The 22,968-nt window shown below is 59.0% G+C and overlaps 1 protein-coding gene across 1 annotated transcript; it reads left to right on the top strand.

The window, feature by feature from the left end:
* The first annotated feature begins 30 nt into the window (after window positions 1-30).
* LOC149523160 (uncharacterized) lies at window positions 31-13,876 on the top strand. Its single transcript, XM_089769920.1, has 9 exons — window positions 31-201; window positions 783-848; window positions 1,503-1,553; window positions 1,866-1,893; window positions 6,407-6,437; window positions 7,783-7,840; window positions 8,451-8,484; window positions 12,894-12,921; window positions 13,739-13,876. The coding sequence occupies exons 1-9, from the start codon at window positions 31-33 to the stop codon at window positions 13,767-13,769; spliced, it is 498 nt and encodes a 165-aa protein (XP_089626046.1). The 3' UTR covers window positions 13,770-13,876.
* Window positions 13,877-22,968: the final 9,092 nt, after the last annotated feature.

The raw sequence follows: 22,968 nt of genomic DNA, 5'->3' as shown, positions 1-22,968 counted from the left end.
CCTCAGACACACACTCCCTTCGGCTGCTCTATGACATCAGGGGTGATGTCACAAGGGAAGGAACCTTCAGAGGGGGGCCCTGGACGTGGAGGGCGACCAGCAGAGGGGCTGGGCCAGGGAGGTGGCGGCCAGGTAATAAGCCATCTTGCAGGCCCTGCGGAGAGGTTTCATGGGAGTTATTCAGAACCAGATCCTGGCTCAGTAGGTTGCATCTCCCTCTTGTTCAGGGGGGCCAGGAGGTCCCTGGCCTGGGCCCCAGGGTAGATGGCTCATGGCCCCATAAGTCACCCCACTCTCACCTTTTTGGTTTGGGGGAGGGCGGGGTCTGGGTGACCTGGACAGCTGACCCCCAGGGAGCAGGCCCAGCACTGCACAAGTCCCTCCTGACTTGGGGGGCTGAAAACCGGTAGCCTAAAGGGCTCTATCCTGTTTTAATCCTGCCTGTTTACTGCTCCTAGGCAGCCTGGCTCTCCAGCCAGGGCCACACTCCTTACTGGCCTACAGCACAGCAACCTTTAAGCCCCTGTCAGTAGCATGGGTAAGCAACAGCATCTATTGATGTCACCCATCCAAACACAGACCCAGCTAGGCTCTGCTTAGCTTAACATGATCAATGGCGCTACAACAGTGTGAGCTATTGAGGAAGAGTCCAAAGAGTGCTTTTTGGGGAAGGAAAAGGGGGGGGGAACTAGCTCACAGCAGAACACTGTTAGGAATTCAAGGCTGATCTGGCAGCCCCCCCCTATCTCCATCCCCCCCCCCCGTTCCTGTTCTCTGCACAGCGCTCCGGCATGGCTGGGAGGGGCAGCAGCAGGATGATCTCTTTGGAGCGGCGCAATCAAGCCCTCGTGAGTATTCCCCCCCCCACCTGCTCCCGGTCACCTGGTGCCGGATCTCTGAGGGGAGGAGTCCATGGGGGGGTGGGGACATTCGGGGGGCATGAGCACTGACGCGAACCTTCACCCTCCAACTGTACCCCCGAAATCTGTGCCCCCACGTGGGAGGCAAAGCCTCAAATTCCTTCCCCCCAAAATTCACATCGGCCCCCACCCCCCCACACCTGTAGGGCTCATCTGTGTGACTGGGGAGAATGCGGCTATTTCTGGATCCGACTCCCCCATTGTTATTGACTCTGGATTTCCCTGTGAATGGAACGTTTGGAGTTCAAGGGGAGGCAGGAGCCATGGGCCCAGGTATCCCAAATTTCCAGGACATTACTGAATACAGCAGCCCTTCCCCCCCCCCCCCCACGCACACTATGCTGCACTGCAGCAGGGTTAGAGGTTAGAGTAAGGAACGCTGGGAGTCAGGACCCCTGGGATCTGTCCCCAACTCTCTGACTGCCCTTGGGCAAATCCGCGCCAAGTGCCTCAGTTTCCCCATCTGGCGAGACTGGCTCCAACTCCGCTCATGGCGGAGGAGGGAGTTATACCTCTTAGCCCTGCTCCCCAGACAACCCTTCTAACCTCTGCTCTCTCCCTCCCGGATGACCGTCCCTCCAGATGGAGAAGATCAAATCCCTGCAAGTAGCCAACGCCAACCTGCGCTACATGGTGAGTGTGCCGGCCTCACGGACACCTGGCCTCTGCCCTGGGGGGAGCCAGGCTCCCCTCCCCCTGCTGGAGGTGGGGTGGGGTCTGAGTTGTAGCCCCAGAATGCCCGTGCTCAGACAACCCTGGCCCCGTAGCCAATGGCCAGGTTAGGGAAGGCCCTGCCAAGCCCCATGACCAGTGCCCAGCCCGGGGCGGGGCGGGGAGGGGGTCCAGACCTGGCTCAGAGTCAGGTGCTCATCAAGGCCGGTAGCCACACAGTGGCTGTTCCCCTCCCCCGTCACTAACCTGACCCGTCTCCCCTTGTCCCTACAGAATTTGCGGCTAAAGGAGGAGAACGAAGGTGAGCGGACACAGCGTGTCGGGGTCCCCAGGGCATGGCAAAGGTCTCCAGGTTGGCCTGGTCAGGGGGAAACGGCCCAGTGTGGGGTGAGAGACGTCAGGCTCTACCCAGGGTACCAAACCTCCCTTGGCCTACGCCCCGAGCTCCGTCCGCCCGCCATGCTGGGGACAGATCCGTCAGTGACCAGCTCCCAACTCTGGGTGTGTGGGACCACCCTGGGAGCTACACAACCGCAGCTCTGCCCTGGGTTGTGGTGACTGTAACCTAGTGGTGTGGCAGGGCACATGCTGCGCTGATCCACAGCGGGTAGGAGTCTGTTACACCCCTTGGCTTGGAAGTTTAGCTCCACTTGTGTTGCTAGTGAGCTGCGGAAGTCCCCGTCTGAAGCCCCGCTGTGTCCTTTATGATGGTTTCTGTCCTATTACTTATGGAAAGGCCTGAATAACCTTAACTCTGCCCTGGGTTGGGTTACTTACTTTCAGTTAAGTCTATACACGTAGGCTGTGTCTACACTGGTGCGCTCTTGCTGCCTGTCTACACTGGCCACATGTTCTTGCGCAAGAGGCCAGTGTAGACAGGCAACAGGAATTTCTTGCGCAAGAAAACCCTATGCTTAAAATGGCCATCAGAGCATCTACACCGGCATGGATACTCTTGCGCAAACGCACATGCCCGCGTAGATGCTCTCTTCTGGAAGCGTTTTTGCACAAATCTTCCGCAAAAGAGTTTCTGCGTGAGAACGCGCCAGTATAGACGTAGCTGTAAAGTCTATCAGTACCTACCTGGGGAACAAACGGTTACAATTGGACTCTTCTGTTGTGCAGAGGAAATTCTAACGTGACCCGGTGGCTGGAGGAGGTAGCTAGACGAATTCAGGCTGGAAATAAGGCGTTGGCATTGAGCCATGCATGTAAATAACCCTCTGGACAATTAACCAATGATTGTTAAGGATTCTCCATCACTGATCAAATCAAGATGGGAGAGACAAGGTGGGAGAGAGAACACCTGTGATTGGACCAATACGGTCTCTCATACCATGGGACCAAAATGTCTACTGTAGCACTACCTACATCAAGCTGGGATGTTTTTTTCTAAAAGATCTGCTCTAGGGATTATTTCAGAAGAATTTCTCTTGCTGGATTATCCAGGGGGGTCAGACTCGATGATCACAGTGGTCCCGTCTGGCTTTAGACACAGGGTGGCTACGTCTACACTGGCATGATTTTCTGGAAATGCTTTTAACGGAAAAGTTTTCCGTTAAAAGCATTTTCGGAAAAGTGTGTCTAGATTGGCAGGATGCTTTTCCGCACAAGCACTTTTTCCGTGGCCAATCTAGACGCGCTTTTCCGCAAAAAAGCCCCGATCTCCATTTTCGCGATCGGGGCTTTTTTGCGGAAAAGAAATCTCTGCTGTCTATACTGGCCCTTTTGCGCAAAAGTTTTTCAGAAAAAGACTTTTGCCCGAACAGGAGCAGCATAGTATTTCCGCAAAAGCACTGACAATCTTACATGAGATCGTCAGTGCTTTTGCGGAAATTCAAGCGGCCAGTGTAGACAGCTGGCAAGTTTTTCCGGAAAAGCAGATGATTTTGCGGAAAAACTTGCCAGTCTAGACACAGCCAGTATGTCTAGACTACATGCCTCTGCCGGCAGAGGCATGTAAATTAGACTACCCGACAGAGTCAATGAAGCGGGGATTTAAATATCCCCGGCTTCATTAAAATAAAAATGGCTGCCACGCTGTGCCAGCTCAGCTGATCGTCGGCACAACACGGCAGTGAGGACACAGATCGGTCAACAAGGAAAGCCTTTGCTGACTGATCCCTTATGCCTCATGAAATGAGGTTTACAGGATCGGTCGGCAAAAGCTTTCCTGGCCGACCAATCCACGTCTTCACTGCCTCGTTGCGCCGATGATCAGCTGAGCCGGCACAGCGCGGCAGCCATTTTTATTTTAATGACGCGGGGGATATTTAAATCCCCGCTTCACTGACTATGTTGGCTAGTCTAATTTACATACCTCTGCCGGCAGAGGCATGTAGTCTAGACATATCCACAGTGAATCTAGGAACTCTGCCCTTGGGTCTGTGTCACTCGTTTTGGATCCTCCACAACCTTAACTCTGCCCCTAGATTGCTGGTCCCAGAGCCCCATCCCACGATGTTCATTTGCTTTGACTCTGATGGGATGGAGGATGATTTTGTGCCACTCGAGGCTTTACAGAGAACCCTGGTATTCCCAGCTGGAGCAGATGGAAACTTGGAGCTCTTCCCCAGGAGATGCCGACATTTCAAAATGTGAAAACGAGCTTTTTTTTAAAACATGCCACTGGGTAAAATTAAAAAAAAAAACCACGTCCGGCCAGCTGGCATGGTCCATTTGGAGAAAAGTGAAAAGTTTTTTTATTTGGACTTTTAAAAAAAAACATTCTGTGGATTAGAACAGATCTAAAACATAGAAGGGAAAGATTTCTGAAAGGCCCTGGTAGAACAGGGACCACTGGTCTCTTCCTCTCCACAGTCACTGTGGGTATGTCTACGCTACCCTCCTAGTTCGAACTAGGAGGGTAATGTAGGCATACCGCACTTGCAAATGAAGCCCGGGAAATTCAAATCCCGGGCTTCATTTTCAAGTGCGGTATGCCTACATTACCCCGCTAGTTCGAACTAGCGGGGTAGTGTAGACATACCCTGTTTTATAGTGCATTATGCTGGTCATTCACTTCTACTGTCAAATCCAGTTAATCCCGAAATGACAAGCCAGACAGACCCACAGCCCTACGGACCTTGTCAGAACCCGGCCTTTCCATCTTCTTAAATGAAAGGCTGTCGCAAGCCGGAGGAAAGTTCTGATCTCGGCGAGAGGCTGTTTTCCAAGACAGATGCTCAGTGGAAAATATTGTGTAGATTTATAGACGCCTAGAAGAAGGGATCAATCTTTCCAGACGACAGTACCCCTTACGGGGGTCTGATTTGTCTTGCGTCTCCCGGAGGTTCTTAAAAAACAACTTGCTTACAAAATCGGACTTCAAAGGGCCGCTAGTGCTGAACAATCACTGGCTTTCTCATTTTTGCCACATAATTGTAAAATAAATCAACTGAACTATAATATTGTACTTACCTTCTAGTGGCTGGTACACAGGGCTGTATAGATTAGTCATTGTCTGCATGCCCTGTTAGCTGGTACTGACTTTGCTAGTGGTTTTATATAGCCTGCTGTAAAATGAGGCCAATAGCTAGATGAGTGGATGTACCCCTGGAAGGCCTCTGTGTTCCTTTTGACCGGGGGCCACTTTACAAATTTTTGAGGTGGCCCTGGGCTGTCCTGGAAGGGGCGGGGCCTTGGGCAGAAGGGGCGGGGCCAGGATACTTCTATGCTCCCCCGCCCACAGACCCTGATTGGCCGGGAGTGGGGGAGTGCATGAAGTCTCCGCCCTCGGCCCCCGCCACCTCCCATGGCACCTAGAGAGAACAGTCAGCTGTTCTGAACAGCTGGTGGTTGATTCTAAGCACCGTGGGCCCTTTACAGAGTGGGAGGAGACGAAGGAGACTTCGCATGCACTCTCCATCCTCAGGTCCTGATTGGCCTGGGAGCAGGGGAGCGGCAGCATGTCCACAGGGCACATCAACCCGCTTGCTAGTTCAAATCCGGCCCGCCCGTGCCCTGGGGTATGCGTAGCTGGATAACCTCATCTGCTTTGCAATATGTCTACACCGCACTCCTCCTTCGAGAGAGGGATGCAAATGCAGCTAAGTAAAATTGCAAATGAAGCGCGGATTTGAATTTCCCACGCTTCATTTGCATAATTGCGGCCGGCCGCTTTTTCAAAATACTTTATGTCGAGATACACGCCGTGTAGACGTGGTTATTTCGAGGAAAAAAACGTATTTCAAAATAACCCTTACTCGTTGGTTTACGGGTTATTTCGAAAGAAGGGTTTTTTTCCTCAAAACAACCGTGTCTACATGGCGTTATTTATCTCGAAATAGGATCTTTCGAAAAAGCGGCCGGCCGCGATTATGCAAATGAAGCACGGGAAATTCAAATCCGCACGTCATTTGCAATTTCGTTTGTCCGCATTTGCATCCCTCTCTTGAAAGAGGAATGCAGTGTAGACATACCCCAAGAGTTCCAACAGCCGATCTTTTAGGAAACCATCCCAGACTGATTTCAAAGTTGTCAGCGCTGGCGAATCCGGCACGGCCCTTGGTAAATGGAGTGGGGCAGATTCCCCAGGGCCGGCCCTGTGTAAACCCGGCTGGGATGAATTTCTAACAGATCCGCTCCGGGGATTATTGTGGGGCAAGTCTCTGGGCTGGGTTATCCAGGTTAGAGGGTCGCAGTGCTCCTGTCTGGCTGTGGGAGCTATGAACAAAGCCTGCATTGGCCACTCCAACTTCTGCAGCAAGGGGAGGTGAGAGAAACCCGTGTCTGGGGCTTCGCCACGGGCACTGACATGAATGCAGCTGGCCCTATATGGTAACAAGCACCACTTTTTCATCCCCTTGCCCCAGTCTTCAAGTCAACGGAGGAAGTCCTTCTCAGGTACGTGACCTGCTAACTCTCCCCCCCCCCCGACCCCACTGTGCCTGGGCCAGATCCCCCCCCCCCACCCAATTTTCCCCCAGATCTGGCCCCATCTCTGAAAAGAGCTGAACATTACAGAGATTATTGGGGGTGAATCACTGAGACTCAAGGGACCTGGCTCTGCCCCTTGCCTCCTGGGCAGCCTTGGGCCAGTCACGTCTCTGCCTCCATTTCCCCATCTGTAAAATGGACTCGCTGATACCGCCCTCCTTCAGAAAGCCCTAGATGGGCGCTAGGGGTGGTCATTGTTGAAGGCTCAGGGGCAGTGACACCCATTCAATGTGTCTCGGAGATGTGCGTGGGTAGAGCACTGCGGGATGGAAGGCAGGACTCCTGGGCAGTGGTGTCTAGGGGTTAGAGCAAAGGCCAGACACTCTAACCTTGCTGGAAGCTGAGTCCAGAGCATGATCACACCTTGGGAATCATCTCAAGAGGAGAATGGGGGGTCACACAGGGCACCCTCCACCCTCAGTCATAAGGCTTCCCAGCTACCAAATCCCATATGCACTAAGGACCAGCACTGACCATCAGGGGAGAGCGCCCCCTGCAGCACAGCACCCCCTAGGGCTGCATGGGGCCAGTATTGACCGTCAGGGGAGAGCGCCCCCTGCAGCACAGCACCCCCTAGGGCTGCATGGGGCCAGTATTGACCGTCAGGAGAGAGCGCTCCCTGCAGCACAGCACCCCCTAGGGCTGCATGGGGCCAGTATTGACCGTCAGGGGTGAGCGCTCCCTGCAGCACAGCACCCCCTAGGGCTGCAGGGGGCCAGTATTGACCGTCAGGGAAGAGCGCCCCCTGCAGCACAGCACCCCCTAGGGCTGCATGGGGCCAGTATTGACCGTCAGGGGAGAGCGCTCCCTGCAGCACAGCACCCCCTAGGGCTGCATGGGGCCAGTATTGACCGTCAGGGGTGAGCGCTCCCTGCAGCACAGCACCCCCTAGGGCTGCAGGGGGCCAGTATTGACCGTCAGAGAAGAGCGCCCCCTGCAGCACAGCACCCCCTAGGGCTGCAGGGGGCCAGTATTGACCATCAGGGGAGAGCGCCCCCTGCAGCACAGCACCCCCTAGGGCTGCAGGGGGCCAGTATTGACCATCAGGGGAGAGCGCCCCCTGCAGCACAGCACCCCCTAGGGCTGCAGGGGGCCAGTATTGACTGTCAGGGAAGAGCGCCCCTGCAGGACAGCGCCCCGCTCTGGCAGTGAGCTCCCCGCCACCCGCGGGCCTGTCCAGGCGCCATGGCACAGCGCTCCTCGCCCGGGGAGCGGCCGGGAGGTGATGGCGGCCGTGTGCCCTGAATTCCAGGGACAACGACAAGATCAAGCAGAAGATCATCCAGCTGACAGAGCTGCAGGAGAGCCTGGTGAGCAGGGCTCCCTGGGAGGGTCCGACAAGCCGGGGCGGGGGGAGGCGACACGCCCTGGTCCCATTTGGCATCCTAACCGGGCAGCCTCTTAGCTCGCCCTCCTCCCAGCAAACCTCGGCTGGGCGCCTGCCCCTTTGAATGCTCCTTGACGTTTCCTTGCGCCCCGTGATTCGTCCTCTAGGACTCCGCGGAACTCCTCGCTGCAGGGATCGAGCCATCAGGAGCCTAGACGAGGGCTCTTGCCAAACAGCTGGGAGGCATTCGCTGGGCTGCTTCCCAGCTCCCCCATCCTGCTCCCGGCTTCAGGCATAAAGGGGTTTTGCCCTCCCTATACCCCGGGCCCTGCCCCTCGTGTCACCCCGAGGCTGCTCTCAACACGCTCTGCCCCCGACGGGCCCTGGCGGGCTCAGCGTAACCACAGCACAGTGCGCGTTCGCCGTGCCAGCAGGGCACAGGGGAGCGTTGCCACAGGGGGGGCGCCCGGCTGCCCACCCCATTGTCCTGGGCCGGGCTGCAGGGCCAGGGACCTCGGGGGCGGAGAAAGATCCCGAAAGCGCAAGGGCGGGCCTGGTTACTGACAGCGCGGCTCATTCTCCTTCTCTTCCAGCAAGACGACATTTACATCCTGGAAGAGCAGCTGTGTAAGTACCGGAGGCAGGGGCCGGAGTGGAGAGCCTGGCCTGCCAGCCCTGCCCGAGCGACCCAGGGAGGCAGGAGCCCGGACTGGGCCCTTCTTAGACGTCAGAGGCTTTTCAGTTGCCTTAGTCTGCCCTGGTGCTGGCTTGTAGGGCAGGGGGGCTATTTCCTGGGGGAAGGGGTCAATTTCCAGTGTCAGGGACTACCCAGACACACAGGCAGCGGCGGATTTAGGGCAGGGTGAGCGGGGCGGCTGCCTCGGGCCCCGCGCTTCCCGAGGCCCCGCGCATGCGCCGTGTCAAAGAAGGGGCCCCGCAAAATTTCGCTGCTCGGGGCCCCGCAGTTCTGCCCTGGGCTCCGTGGCACTCTCATCGCCCCTGCACACAGGGAACGAGATCAGGGCCCCGTCGGGCCGGGCGCTGCCCAGACACACAGTGACCGAGATCAGGGCCCCGTCGGGCCGGGCGCCGCCCAGACACACAGTGACCGAGATCAGGGCCCGTCGGGCCGGGCGCCGCCCAGACACACAGTGACCGAGATCAGGGCCCCGTCGGGCCGGGCGCCGCCCAGACACACAGTGACCGAGATCAGGGCCCTGTCGGGCCGGGCGCCGCCCAGACACACGGTGACCGAGATCAGGGCCCCGTCGGGCCGGGCGCTGCCCAGACACACAGTGACCGAGATCAGGGCCCCGTCGGGCCAGGCGCTGCCCAGACACACAGTGACCGAGATCAGGGCCCCGTCGGGCCGGGCGCCGCCCAGACACACGGTGACCGAGATCAGGGCCCCGTCGGGCCGGGCGCCGCCCAGACACACAGTGACCGAGATCAGGGCCCCGTCGGGCCGGGCGCTGCCCAGACACACAATGACCGAGATCAGGGCCCCGTCGGGCCGGGCGCCGCCCAGACACACAGTGACCGAGATCAGGGCCCGTCGGGCCGGGCGCCGCCCAGACACACAGTGACCGAGATCAGGGCCCCGTCGGGCCGGGCGCCGCCCAGACACACAGTGACCGAGATCAGGGCCCGTCGGGCCGGGCGCCGCCCAGACACACAGTGACCGAGATCAGGGCCCGTCGGGCCGGGCGCCGCCCAGACACACAGTGACCGAGATCAGGGCCCCGTCGGGCCAGGCGCCGCCCAGACACACAGTGACCGAGATCAGGGCCCTCGGGCCGGGCGCCGCCCAGACACACAGTGACCGAGATCAGGGCCCGTCGGGCCGGGCGCCGCCCAGACACACAGTGACCGAGATCAGGGCCCCGTCGGGCCGGGCGCCGCCCAGACACACAGTGACCGAGATCAGGGCCCGTCGGGCCGGGCGCCGCCCAGACACACAGTGACCGAGATCAGGGCCCGTCGGGCCGGGCGCCGCCCAAACACACAGTGACCGAGATCAGGGCCCCGTCGGGCCGGGCGCCGCCCAGACACACAGTGACCGAGATCAGGGCCCCGTCGGGCCGGGCGCCGCCCAGACACACAGTGACCGAGATCAGGGCCCGTCGGGCCGGGCGCCGCCCAGACACACAGTGACCGAGATCAGGGCCCGTCGGGCCGGGCGCCGCCCAGACACACAGTGACCGAGATCAGGGCCCGTCGGGCCGGGCGCCGCCCAGACACACAGTGACCGAGATCAGGGCCCGTCAGGCCGGGCGCCCAGACACACAGTGACCGAGATCAGGGCCCCGTCGGGCCGGGCGCCCAGACACACAGTGACCGAGATCAGGGCCCCGTCGGGCCGGGCGCCGCCCAGACACACAGTGACCGAGATCAGGGCCCCGTCGGGCCGGGCGCCGCCCAGACACACAGTGACCGAGATCAGGGCCCCGTCGGGCCGGGTGCCGCCCAGACACACAGTGACCGAGATCAGGGCCCCGTCGGGCCGGGTGCCGCCCAGACACACAGTGACCGAGATCAGGGCCCCGTCGGGCCGGGTGCCACCCAGACACATTGTAACACAATCAGGGACTTGCTGTTCTGGGCTCTGCACTGACACATAGTAACGAAATCAGGATCTTGCTGTGCCAGGCGCTGGCTGCATGGATACATGAGCCTGCTTCCGGCACCGACTCTGCCTGGGTTTGCAATGGGAGTTTTTGTTGCTACTCCTGCTACAGACACAGCGGGGCTTGGCCTACACTTACATTTAGCTCAGTGCTGCTGTGTATTGGGATGGGGGGAGGGGGAGAGGGTGGGGTAGCACCCCCTCATCTCCAAAGCTCCACTGACCGAGCCCCCCCATGTAGACACGGGTCGGGCAATGGGAGCAGCTTCCATCTCCCTGGCTGCCATCTCTCCAGGAGGTGGCTTACGCACAGCTCTGGAAACCCCCCTCAGCATCTCTGGTGCTGTGCCCCGGCGAATACCTACGGTGCTGCCGCAGCCTCGTTAGGGCCTGCAGTGTAGACCTGCCCGGAGGCTGCCATAAAGGTGTCTTAGATCCAGAGCACTGAGACCCCTTCCCGTATGGAGACAGTTGACCCGGGAGCTGGATATTTCTACTGCCCTAACTGGGGCATTTGGTCTCCTTGAAGTGCCGCAGGAGAATTGAAACCCATACGGAGAAGATTTCTGAGAGAGCCAGGCCCTGCCTCGCAGAGCTTGCCCTCTGAATAGACACTGGGCGGGGAAACTGAGGCACGGCGCATGGCTAAGGTCTAGGGCAGAGCTAGGCCTAGAAGCCAGATCTCTCATGGCCCATGCACTGACCCATTCAAGACGTGGACCCTGTTCCCACCTTATTACATAGGGTCCGGCCCATTTTGCTTTCCTGCCCTCCTCAAGGGCATTTGAGCGCTGGGTGGTCCCCATGCAAGGGGGCCCCCGACTCCAGCACCGAGCTCCACAGCCTGACCCACGGAGGCTGTGGCACAGGGGCTGCCAGCCCCAGAGGCCCACGGACGTGATCTCAGGCCGTCCGTTCTGCAGCAGCGTTTCTGGTTGGTTTCAGTTTCCTTACCCCCATTGGGGGTAGTGGGTATTTTTTTTTAAACTGCAGGGCTAATTCACCCTGCCTGCATCTCTGTAAATTTCACGGGGGCGGGGGGACCGTCAAGGGAAGGGGAACGGAGCCAGGCGCTTCGCTGCTGCTTGTGTGGGAAGGGCTCCCTCCCGTGAGCCACGGAACCTAGAGTGCAGCGTCGATTTCACTTCAGCCACGGAACCTGGAGCGTGGTGTCGATTTCACTTCGGCCACGGAACCTGGAGCGCGGCGTCGATTTCACTTCGGCCACGGAACCTGGAGCGCGGCGTCGATTTCGCTTCGGCCACGGAACCTGGAGCGCGGCGTCGATTTCGCTTCGGCCACGGAACCTGGAGCGCGGCGTCGATTTCGCTTCGGCCACGGAACCTGGAGTGCGGCGTCGATTTCGCTTCGGCCACGGAACCTGGAGCGTGGCGTCGATTTCGCTTCGGCCACGGAACCTGGAGCGTGGCGTCGATTTCGCTTCGGCCACGGAACCTGGAGCGTGGTGTCGATTTTGCTTCGGCCACGGAACCTGGAGCGTGGTGTCGATTTCGCTTCGGCCACGGAACCTGGAGCGTGGTGTCGATTTCGCTTCGGCCACGGAACCTGGAGCGTGGCGTCGATTTCGCTTTGGCCACGGAACCTGGAGCGCGGTGTCGATTTCACTTCGGCCACAGAACCTGGAGTGTGGTGTCGATTTCGCTTCGGCCACGGAACCTGGAGCGTGGCGTCGATTTCGCTTTGGCCACGGAACCTGGAGCGCGGTGTCGATTTCGCTTCGGCCACGGAACCTGGAGCGTGGCGTCGATTTCGCTTTGGCCACGGAACCTGGAGCGCGGCGTCGATTTCACTTCGGCCACGGAACCTGGAGTGTGGCGTCGATTTCGCTTTGGCCACGGAACCTGGAGCGCGGCGTTGATTTCACTTCGGCCACGGAACCTGGAGTGTGGTGTCGATTTCGCTTCGGCCACAGAACCTGGAGCACAGCGTCGATTTCGCTTCGGCCACGGAACCTGGAGCGCAGCGTCGATTTCACTTCGGCCACGGAACCTGGAGTGTGGCGTCGATTTCGCTTCGGCCACGGAACCTGGAGCGTGGCGTCGATTTCGCTTCAGCCACGGAACCTGGAGCGCGGCGTCGATTTCGCTTCGGCCACGGAACCTGGAGCACGGCGTGGATTTCACTAAGCAGCGGGGGGGGGGGGGGAGGGCGTAAATCGGCACCGTGCTATTGGCTCCTGCAGAGCGGCGCCAGCTGGGATCTGCCCCTGGGGAAGTTGCAGGGCCCCTGTGGAGATTGGAGGAGTGGGGCAGGCAGGGGGACCAGGGCAGAGGTAGATGGAATTGTGGGGTACAAGATGGGGGAAGGGGTGGGGAGCTGGGGAAGGGGACGACACAGCCCCGAGCTCTCGGCAGCCAGCTGAGCCCTGCTGTCCTTGTGTCCTTTCCAGGTGCCTGCACTTGCCGCGAAGGGAAAAGGTTTGGCTTCCCCGTTCAACTCTCCCCACCCCGCTCTGAGCTGCCAGGAACCCCCTGCTCTGTATTTCCATCCCCCCCCTCCTCATCCCACTCCAGCCCCGGCATCCCCTGGCTGCCTCCTAGGGTGGCAGCACAGTCCCGAGGCCCCACAGGAGCCGCCCTGCCTGCATCAGCGACAGGGTCTCAGATTTGGAGTTTCCAGACCAGTGCCAGGGGCTGCGAGCCGGAAAACAGCTCCCCTGGCTTAAAAACGCCAGCTCCCCTTAGCATCAAACGCCCCCCAAATCCTCTGCCTCAGGGGCCCTCACAAAGTGCGTGCTGGGGGCCACTCTTGACTTTATAGACGCAGCCATCTAGAGCCCCTGAATTCACCCCCCCCCCCTTGCCCAGAAATGCAGCCACCTCTGGGGTGGGGCCCAGCAGCTGCTCAAACAGGGCTCCCTTGCTCAGTGCTGAGATGCAGCCACCTCTGGGGTGGGGCCCCACAGCCGTTTAACACGCACTCCACGCCTTAGGGCAGGACATGCAGAATCCTGCGTCAGAGGGCCCCTGCAAGAGGGGTTGGACTCACCCAAAGGGAGAGCAGGCTGGGCCCCCCACGGAGCAGCACAGTGCCCCCTAGTACCACCGGGACTGTGAGGAGAGAGCGCCCCCTATTGTCCCTTTTGAATACTGACTCCCAGCCTGTGGGGACCAAGCAGATGGCCCCTGCTGAGGGCTGCAGCAGAATGGACACAGCTGGACAGGGAGGGGGGCGTGTTCTGGGAGGTCCCCGGCCTCTTCCTGACCCTCGTCCTCCCCCCACGTCTCTCCGCAGAGAAGAGAATATAGAGCCTCTCCGCAGATGAGGGCGAGCCACCTGCCGCGGGCCCCCCCTCCGCGACAGACGAAGCCAGCGGGAGCCCCGGCCTATTCGACCAGCCGGGGCCGGAATAAACTCCCCTCCCGCCTGCCAGTGGTGGTGACGTGCTCAGTGGGACAGCGGGTTACGGGGCCCCCGGGCACCTTTGGGGCCTTTCTCAGGCCCCCCTGGCAGCACTGACAGGGCAGAGCCAGCTCCTGGAGAACGGTCCCTCGTCCCCCCCAGGCATGGCTTTCCTGGGCCCTGTGCGTTTGGGGGCTGCCTGCTCTTAAAGGGGGGGAACTTATTTGGGTCGGGGGGCTGCTGACCCACAGAAAAATCAGCCGGGGGCTGCGCAAAAGTGAGAAGCAACCTTCCCCTCCCCCCCAAAAAACCTCAACCCGGACATTCCCCTACACACCAGAGCCTGGGGGGGGGGGGGCAGGTTAGTAGATAATGTGGCCCCCTACACTCTGGGGTGGGGCCAAAATGAGGAGTTCAGTGTGTGGGAGGGGGCTGCAGGAATGGGTTGAAGGGCCTGGGAGGGTGCAGGAGCGGAGTGGGGGTGCACAGTCTGGGCAGGAAGGGGGGGGCCAGATCCTGGCAAGCTGGGGGCCGGATCTGGTCCCTGGGTTCCCCACCCTGGCTCCTGGCCAGAGGCAGCTACTGTCACTTGCAGGGGGGCGTTCCGCTCTGGGGGGGGATCCTGTCCCTGGAGGTTTTGAAGGCCAGGCTGGGCAGACCCCTGTCAGGGCTGGTCTCGGCCGATTTGCTTTGGGCTCAGGGGCTGGCCGACCTTACCTCTGTGAGCCTGAGACCTGGGGTTTGCCCGGAGCTGGATCTGGCCTCTGGTTGCAGACTCCAGGGCTGGGCACAGGGCCCGGACAGGGTGACTCTCAGGGGACGTGCTCTGGAAGCAGGAAACGGAGCCACCTAACCAAGTCCCAACAGGCCCCGGCGGAGCCCCCGGGGCTCCCACATGCGGCCTCGCTAGCCGGGTCTATCCTGGGCCAGGTGCCAGGCTCACGCCTCTTCTCCGGCCCCTTCCCGGCCAGGCCCCAGTGCTAAGACATCTCCAGCCACTTTCTCCTGGGCTGCCCTCCACTCCTCGAGCTGCGGCCGCGCTGGCTGCCGTGGAACCCACCTGAGCCCCTCCGCCCCCCGAGACAGCACAGGCCTGTTATCTCAGCAGCCTTGACGGCCAAGTATCAGCTCTCCAAAGGGGATAGTCCTCATGGAGGACAGCGATTCCCACCTGGATCCAGACCATTCCTCAAACTGCCCTGTCTCTTTCCCCGGATGCAGGGCAACTGAGAGAGACCCTAATACCCCAGAAGCGCTGGAGGCCTCTTTTAAACAGCAGACCATGCACCCCAACCAGCAGACTGCATCTGTAGATCATTTCAGAACGGTTCCTACCCATCTGAGGTGCCTCTGGCCACCCCCAGAGTATCCAGGCACGTCACAATCTCAAATGTACTAAGGCCATTCTCTTCATTCTATACATGGGGAAACTGAGGCACGAGATAGCAATGACTTGCCCACAGTCACAGAGGGTATCAGAGCAGGGTTTGTCAGGTGCCAGGGTGGTACCCTACTCGCCGGACCGTCCTTCCGATTCCTGCGTGGGTGTCAGACCCCTGCAGAGCGCCCCGGATGGATGGCACACCGGGCGTTCTCACACCACCCCATGTACCCATTACCCCAAACCTGTGGGGTTGAACGGTGATCTGATCCGGCCACTCCTCGCCTTGGCTCCCAGGTTTGCCTGCTGTGGAGCATGATAACCCCCGGAGGAGGCCAGCTGCACTGGCTGGGTTGGGGCTCCCCCACCCAAGGATGGGGAGAATGCAGCCCCTGGATCCATCGGGCCAGGACAGGCCTGGGCCAATGCAGAGCTGGTCAGACCCTGGACCCATCCCCCAGCCTTCCCAGGGGGCGACCCCCCCACCCCTTCCAGGGCTGTGAGTGTCCAAGGAATCTTTTTCCACATCCAAGTGTGAACATTTGACACCCCCGGGGCCATATTTCTCTCTCCATCCCCAGTGGGGAGCGATTTGGGGTCCCTGACTGAGGGGGACCCCCGATATCCCCATTCGATCTCTGGAAAGGGTCCTCTGTTACAGGCAGCCAGCTCCTGGCTGCTGGGAGGAATCATGCAGTAAATTCAGTGGCCTCAGTTTCCCCACTGCTGGCAGGAGAGACACAGCTACAGCCACACCCAGCTGTGCCTCAGTTTCTCCACTCCAGCTGGAGTCTCAGCCTGAGCCACACCCAGCTGGAAGGCAGGACCCTTCCCCCGCCCCTTCGCGGGTTTGCACCTGGGCCTGTCTGGGTCAGAGGCGAACAAAGGAGTAGCCCCCATATCTCCCCCCTGCACCTGCCTGGATTTTACAGGGCTCGGAGCTGGCAGCAGATACAGCTGCTTCCCCCTGGGACTCTCGGCCGCAGGTCGGTGTCTCCCAGGTTCTGAGGTGGTTTCACCGCACAGGGGTCGAGCGGGGACGCGCGGCTGGGCAGACTGCCCTGTGGCTGACAAGTCTCACTGCTCAGACTCAGTCCGGAGAGCCCCCGTCTGCCGCCTCGGACGCTGTGGCTTGTTCACGGGGCCTGGTTTCTCGCCGGGTTTGGGGTTGCGGGGGGATTTCTGATCGGCAGGGACCTTGGGGATTTTCCCCTTCTCCAGTAGAGTAGCACGTGGATCTGAGACCTCAGGCACCTGAGTCTCTTCTGGTCCCTGCACGTGGTAGAAACCCGTTAGCCTGCCGCAGACCCAAACGCCGGTGTCTGACGAGGGGCATTGCGCTCGGCATGCGGGGAAGTGGGCGAACGCCTAGAAGCAAGCCTGGGGTAGGCGGGAGGCCTGACTCAAAAGGGAGTTACGGGGGGGGGGGTTGCAAGGTTATTTTAGGGACCTTATTTCTGCACGGCCTCCAAAGCCGGCAGCCGGAGTGTGGCGGCTGCTGGCCAGGAGCCCAGCTCGGAAGGCAGAAACCTACCAGCAGCAGAGCGGTAATAAGGGAGGCGTATCCAGCAGCCGACTCTCTCCAGCGGCCCAGCTCTGACGGGCAGTAAGGGAGGCAAATATGCAGTGCCCCCTACAACAACCTCGCGACTCCCCTCTCCCTACAACCCCTTTTTGGGCCAGCACACCCCCCCCCCCCCCCCCCAGTCACAACTTTTCGGATTTAAATCGCTGACATCGGGCTGTGGACTAGTTTTCCGATCCAACGACTGTGAAATTGACCAACATGGACTGTGCATTTGGTCGGGCCCTCGTTCCCCTTCCGGCCTCAAATTCCCTTAACGAGTGGCAGCATAGACATGGTCTGAACTCAGCTGTCTCTAGATCGTGGCCCCTGCTGGGGAACGGTCTCTCTGTTAGGGTCAGGGGGCCGGCTACCCCCTGCATGGGCCGTCAGTAACTGGGCAGCCGTGTCCCGCTGCTGGCACCCCCAACACCTGAGCCCTGGGCATCCTCCCCTTTTCTCTTCCCTTGCAGCTGCCGCTAGGGGTCCCCTCTCTGGGGAGCACCCTCCTAGGGCCCATCCAGGAGCCGCTCCCCTGGGGTTTCCTCTTGCAAGCCGGCCGCCTGGCTGCCGAGTCGCCCGCCCCGTTCCCAGCCACGTCTCTCTAGGCCGCGAACACGCAGCCACAGCTGTAACCCCCCAGGCCTCCCTTGTCCCTCGGCAGCCCCTAATTTGAGCTGCAACCGCAGCCTGACTCAGACCCCGGAACTCTCCTCCCATGCATTTTGGGGCTCCGTTCCCAGCAACGTCTCCTTCCGGGGCCTCTCCAGCGCCTGCTGTGGCTCTTCTCTCCACTGCCCCCCGCCCAGCGGCTCGTCCTGGCTCGCTTTTCCAGCCAGTCGACCGGATCCGCCCGCTGCCTTGCTCTTGCTGAGCCTCAGACCCTTGCAGAAGACCAGCTCACTGCCCCCCAGCCTGGTCTCAGTCCCCCTCTCCTCCACGCAGTCGTCCCGTGTGTATCCAACCCAGCTGGGTTTGGGGGCTAAGGCCCTGCAGGGCTCCTCGGGCGATTTCCTGGGGTTAGATCGCCCACTGGGCCCCTCCCTGAAAGCTGCCCAGGGCAGGCAGGCCAAAGGCAGGGATGACCTGAGTGGGAGCTCTGCCCGAGGGAGAACTGCAGGATCAGGCCCCTTGTGCAAGCCCGAGAGGGGCTGGGGTGAGGTGACCCCCCCCCCTTTAGCTGCTCTTCTTGGGTCTCCCGCAGCTGCAGGCGGCTGGTCCCTCACAAATCGCAGACCCGGGCAGAACCCAGGTGTCTGGGGAATCCAGCTCCCTGTCACCGGCCCCAATCCAGCCTCACAGGCGGGGGGGGGGGGGAGAGTGGGGGAGGGTTGTGTGTGAGTGTCACCGGCTCTGTGCGAGGCCTTGGCTTTGAACGTCCTCCCCGCCACATGTCCCACATTGTGACCCAAGAGCTCTTTCTCCTTCCCTGGGTAACAATGCAAAGCAAAGGGGAAACTGAGGCAGACAGCGGCGAACACAAGCATGGACAATTCCCACTTTCTTTGCCCGGTTTGTGTTGACACACTGAGCCTCACCCCAGCCGCCCAGACAGAGCAGGTAAGTCAGAGCCGTCATCTGACCTTCCGTCCTCACCACCGCGGCTGTCTCGTCTCTCCTCCCTGTCTGCGTCTCCTTTGCTAAGCCCTGGAGTGGGTCCAGGGGCTCTCTGCCAGGGGGCACGCAGAGGACTTCCCCCTAGCTCCTTGCCTTGTTTTACCACCGGCTGCCAGGATAGCACCAGGGCCAATTCAAATGGCCAGGGGAGAAAATGAGACAAAGAAGTCACTGGGCGCTGGGGCACGTTCTGAGGTCCGGTTTTGTACCCCGGTGGCTTTGAAGGCAGTTTGGGGGTACGCCGGGCAAATCAGCCTCCAGAAAGGGGGCCAAGTCTCCTGGGAAGATTAGGAGCGGCTGCCGTTGTCTCCCCAGGGCACAGAGGGTGGGGGAGGTATCAGGGAAAGAAACAAACTTCCAACTTGTTCCAGACGGAGTGGAACCAGGGGCGGGGAGCAGACACAGATCCAGACAAACACCCTGGGACTTCCAAGAGCCCCCAAAGCAGTGCCCCATAAGCTGGTTATTTCTAATCACGCTTACTTGTGCCTGGGGGAAGGCTGGATTAAGCGGGGGGGACTAGCCAGGCAGCCGGAGTGTGGCACCTGACGGCAGCTGTAAGGGGCGTCGTGCGCCTGGCCGCATGGTGCCCCTTCGAGCTGCCATCAAGCGCCGCGTGCCCGGGGCTGGGGGCCGGGGGCCGTGCGGTGCCTGATGGCAGCTCTAAGGGGGGCTAAGTGTGCGCCGGGATGAGTTCGTTCGAACCAAACCCCTCAGTTCACATTAACATTACGCCTCAAAAAACGACCTCAGAAGGTCATCAAGTCCATCAAAAAACTAGGAAGGGGTTTGGTTCGAAGGAACGCGTCCCGGCGCGCACTTTCACTTTCAAAACAGCTGTTGAGCCGAGTTACGCGCCGGCGAGATCATGCTAATGAAGCGCGGGCGATTTAAATCCCCGCTTCATGAGCAATTTCGGTCGCCTACTTTTGCATCCCTAGTTCGAACTTTATAGACTAACAAAACAGGTAGATGGTATCATGCGCTTTCGTGGGCGCAGCCATCCAAGGCTGCATTTTGCTCTGAAGTCCGAGGAGCAGCGTCCGACCATAAAAGTGCCGATGTGTGTGTGTGTCTGAGCCCCAAACTGGACTATACTAAATGGTAACCGGGCCTAGCGGTGAGTCTCCATAGTGGATTTCACTATTCCTGTTTTCTCAGGCGACGTTAGCACGGTCCTGGTGTAGTCACGCGCGTTAGAATCATAGAATCGTAGGTTGGAAGAGACCCCCCTGCCCGAAGCAGGACCAATCTCAATGAAATCAACCCATAATTGCCTGGGCGGGAGGCAAACAAGACAACCTCAGCGCTGGCCAATTTTAGGATTTAACCCTCACAGCTCACACCTTTTAATACCGACGGCGCCACGTTTCAACCTGCGCAAGCTTCATTGCATTTCATTTCCTTGTCTTTCCTCCGGCGTTGTCTACCCCAAAACAAACTCACATTATTCCACGGTCTCTCCCTGATCTGCCCTTCTTCTAGTATAATAATGCCTGCCTCTCTCATTTCCACGCCATGCATCCATGTGGGTTTTTGCCCACGAAAGCTTATGCCAGGTAGGGCCAACCTGAGCCTGAGAAGGAGCCACAGTTTACCAATGTACATCGCCGAAGAGCTGCAGTAATTTGTCAGTTGTCCCCATCAATTTGTCAGTCTCCTCTGCTTCCATCCCCACCCCTCCTGCCCTCGGCAAGCAGCTGTTTCATGGCACTCAGGAGGCCCGGTGGGGGAGGGAAGGAATGAGGACAGTACACTTGGAGGAGGAGGTGGAGCCAGGAGTTGAGCACTGGAAAGTTGACACCTGTAGCTGCAGCCCCAGAGTCGGCGCCTGAATAAGGAGCCGCATAATAACTTCAGAAGAGCCACAGGTAGGCCACCCCTGGCTTATGCCCGAATCATAGAACCATAGAACTGGAAGAGACCTCAGAAGGTCGTCAAGTCCAGCCCCCTGCTCTAGGCAGGACCAATTCCAACTAAATCAACCCGGCCAGGGCTTTGTCAAGCCGAGACTTAAACACTAGGGATGGAGACTCCACCACTTCCCTAGGGAACCCATTCCAGTGCTTCACCACCCTCCTAGGCTATGTCTAGACTGCAAGCCTCTTTCGAAAGAGAGCGTCTAGACTGCAGCGGAACTTTCGAAAAAGCAAGCCGCTTTTTCGAAAGAAAGCACCCAGGAGTCTGGATGCTCTCTTTCTAAAAAGCCTGTTTGCTTTCAAGAACGCCTTTTTCGAAAGAGCACTTTCGAAAGAAGGCGTTCTTCCTCGTGGAATGAGGTTTACCGCCGTCGAAAGAAAAGCCGCGTTCTTTCGATTTAATTTCGAAAGAACGCGGCTGCAGTCTAGGTGAAGTTTTTCGAAAAAGGCTACTTTTTTCGAAAAAAACCCTGAGTCTGGACACAGCCCTAGTGAAATAGTTTTTCCTAATATCCAACCTGGACCTCTCCCACCACAACTTGAGCCCATTGCTCCTTGTTCTGCATCCGTCACTACTGAGAACAGCCTCTCTCCATCCTCTTTGGAACCTCCCTTCAGGAAGTTGAAGGCTGCTCTCAAATCCCCCCTCGCTCTTCTCTTCTGCAGACTAAACAGACCCAACTCCCTCCAGCCTCTCCTCATAAGTCATATGCTCCAGCCCCCTAATCATTTTGGTTGCCCTCCGCTGGACCCTCTCCAACGCGTCCACGTCCTTTTTGTAGTGGGGGGCCCAGAACTGGACACAATACTCCAGATGCAGCCTCACCAAAGCCGAATAAAGGGGAATGATGACATCTCTGGATCTGCTGGCAATGCTCCTCTTAATGCAACCTAATATGCCATTAGCCTTCTTGGCTACAAGGGCGCCCTGTTGACTCACATCTAGCTTCTCATCCACTGTAACCCCCAGGTCCTGTTAGTAAAGCTGTTAGTCTGTAAGGTGCCCCAGGAGTCTTTGGAGTTCTTCGGGAAGGGTTCTAGCAGAAAAATAATTTATTTGCGGCAATTCTGGGATGACTCGGCTGTTCCAAACGCTCCAGAGGGGATGCCGAGTGAGTCTGTCACTGGAAAAACTTAAAAAAACAACGAATTGTCTTGCAGCACCTCAGGGTGTGTCTAGACTACATGCCTCCATCGACAGAGGCATGTAGATTAGCCAGATCGGCAGAGGGAAATGAAGCCGCGATTAAAATAATCGCGGCTTCATTTAAATTTAAATGGCTGCCCCGCTCTGCCGATCAGCTGTTTGTCGGCAGATCGGGGCAGTCTGGACGCGACGCGCCGACAAAGAAGCCTTTCTTGATCAGCACAGGTAAACCTGGTTTCACGAGGCATACCTGTGCCGATCAAGAAAGGCTTCTTTGTCGGCGCGTCGCGTCCAGACTGCCCCGATCTGCCGACAAACAGCTGATCGGCAGAGCGGGGCAGCCATTTAAATTTAAATGAAGCCGCGATTATTTTAATCGCGGCTTCATTTCCCTCTGCCGATCTGGCTAATCTACATGTCTCCGTCGACGGAGGCATGTAGTTTAGACGTACCCTCAAAGACTAACAAAACATGTCGATGGTACCATGAGCTTTCGGAGACTATACCCCTGTGTGCACACTCTATTCCGAACTAAATTGAGAAACAGGGAGGTGGCAAACCTGGCAGCGGATAGAAAACTACTCAAGAGCAGTAAGCCCACTGCAGACTGCAAAGAGTTACAAAGGGTTCTCACCAGACTGTGGGACTGGACAACCACGTAGCTGATGCACTTCCGTGTTGATCCATGCAAAGTAAAGCACATTGGAAAACAGGCTCCCAACTCTCCATTCGCACTGGGGGGGTGTAAAGTAACTGTTGCCACTGGAGACAGAGATTTTGGATGGAGTCATTGCGATCGGTCCATTCCGTGTGGAGCGGCCGGCGAAAACGCAAACAGAATGTTGGAAATCGTTTTAGAGGGACAGAGCAACAGACAAAAATACCAGACTGCCTTGCTGCACTCATGAGACGCCCGCATCTTGAACATGACACCCAGGTGTGGCTGCCTCATCTCGAAAAACATAGACTGGAACTGGGAAAGGTACAGAAAAGGGCAACAAAAATGATGAGGGGTATGGAACAGCACCCGTAAGAGCAGGCCTGCACAACATGCGGCCCGCAGGGGCTCACTGTGCGGCCTGTGACGACTACAGGCGGCGCGGTCCTATCCAGTCCGCCCTCCGGGTGGAGGAGTGGAGCGCTGCCGGGGAGGGGGAAGTGCGGTGATTTTCACCGCCGGGCTGCCTGCATGCGGCTCCGGCGCGAGGAGGCGGGGCGCGAGCCAGAGGGCAGGATGCTGGTGTGATGTGACGTCGTGATGTCACGGCCAGCGATCGCCGGATTCAAAAAGGCTCCGGCAGCCCCGCAAACTGGAAGGCAGAAGCCAAGTAGGGGAGGGGAGGGGGGCAGGTCAGGAAAAAGGAGAAGGCACCAAGGGTCAGGGTGCAGGACAGACAAATGCTAGGGGGCCAAGTGGAGACAATGAGGAAAAGGACAGGAGGGGAGATGTCAGTGGGACGGGGGACAGGGTGATGCTGGGAGAGGAGAGGGGAA

The sequence above is a fragment of the Pelodiscus sinensis genome, chromosome 18 (assembly GCF_052426305.1).
Source record: "Pelodiscus sinensis isolate ZL-2025 chromosome 18, ASM5242630v1, whole genome shotgun sequence".
NCBI lineage: Eukaryota > Metazoa > Chordata > Testudines > Trionychidae > Pelodiscus > Pelodiscus sinensis.
The sequence above is the reverse complement of the archived record's forward strand: the minus strand, read 5'-3'. Positions and strand labels throughout refer to the sequence as shown.

What these genes read in the sequence shown, in the direction of transcription:
- LOC149523160 (XM_089769920.1), top strand. Translation starts at nt 31, where the DNA reads ATGACATCAGGGGTGATGTCACAAGGGAAGGAACCTTCAGAGGGGGGC. An exon ending in CAGAGCTGCAGGAGAGCCTG is followed by an intron (nt 7,841 to 8,450) that starts GTGAGCAGGGCT and finishes CTTCTCTTCCAG; the next exon opens with CAAGACGACATTTACATCCT. An exon ending in ACTTGCCGCGAAGGGAAAAG is followed by an intron (nt 12,922 to 13,738) that starts GTTTGGCTTCCC and finishes GTCTCTCCGCAG; the next exon opens with AGAAGAGAATATAGAGCCTC.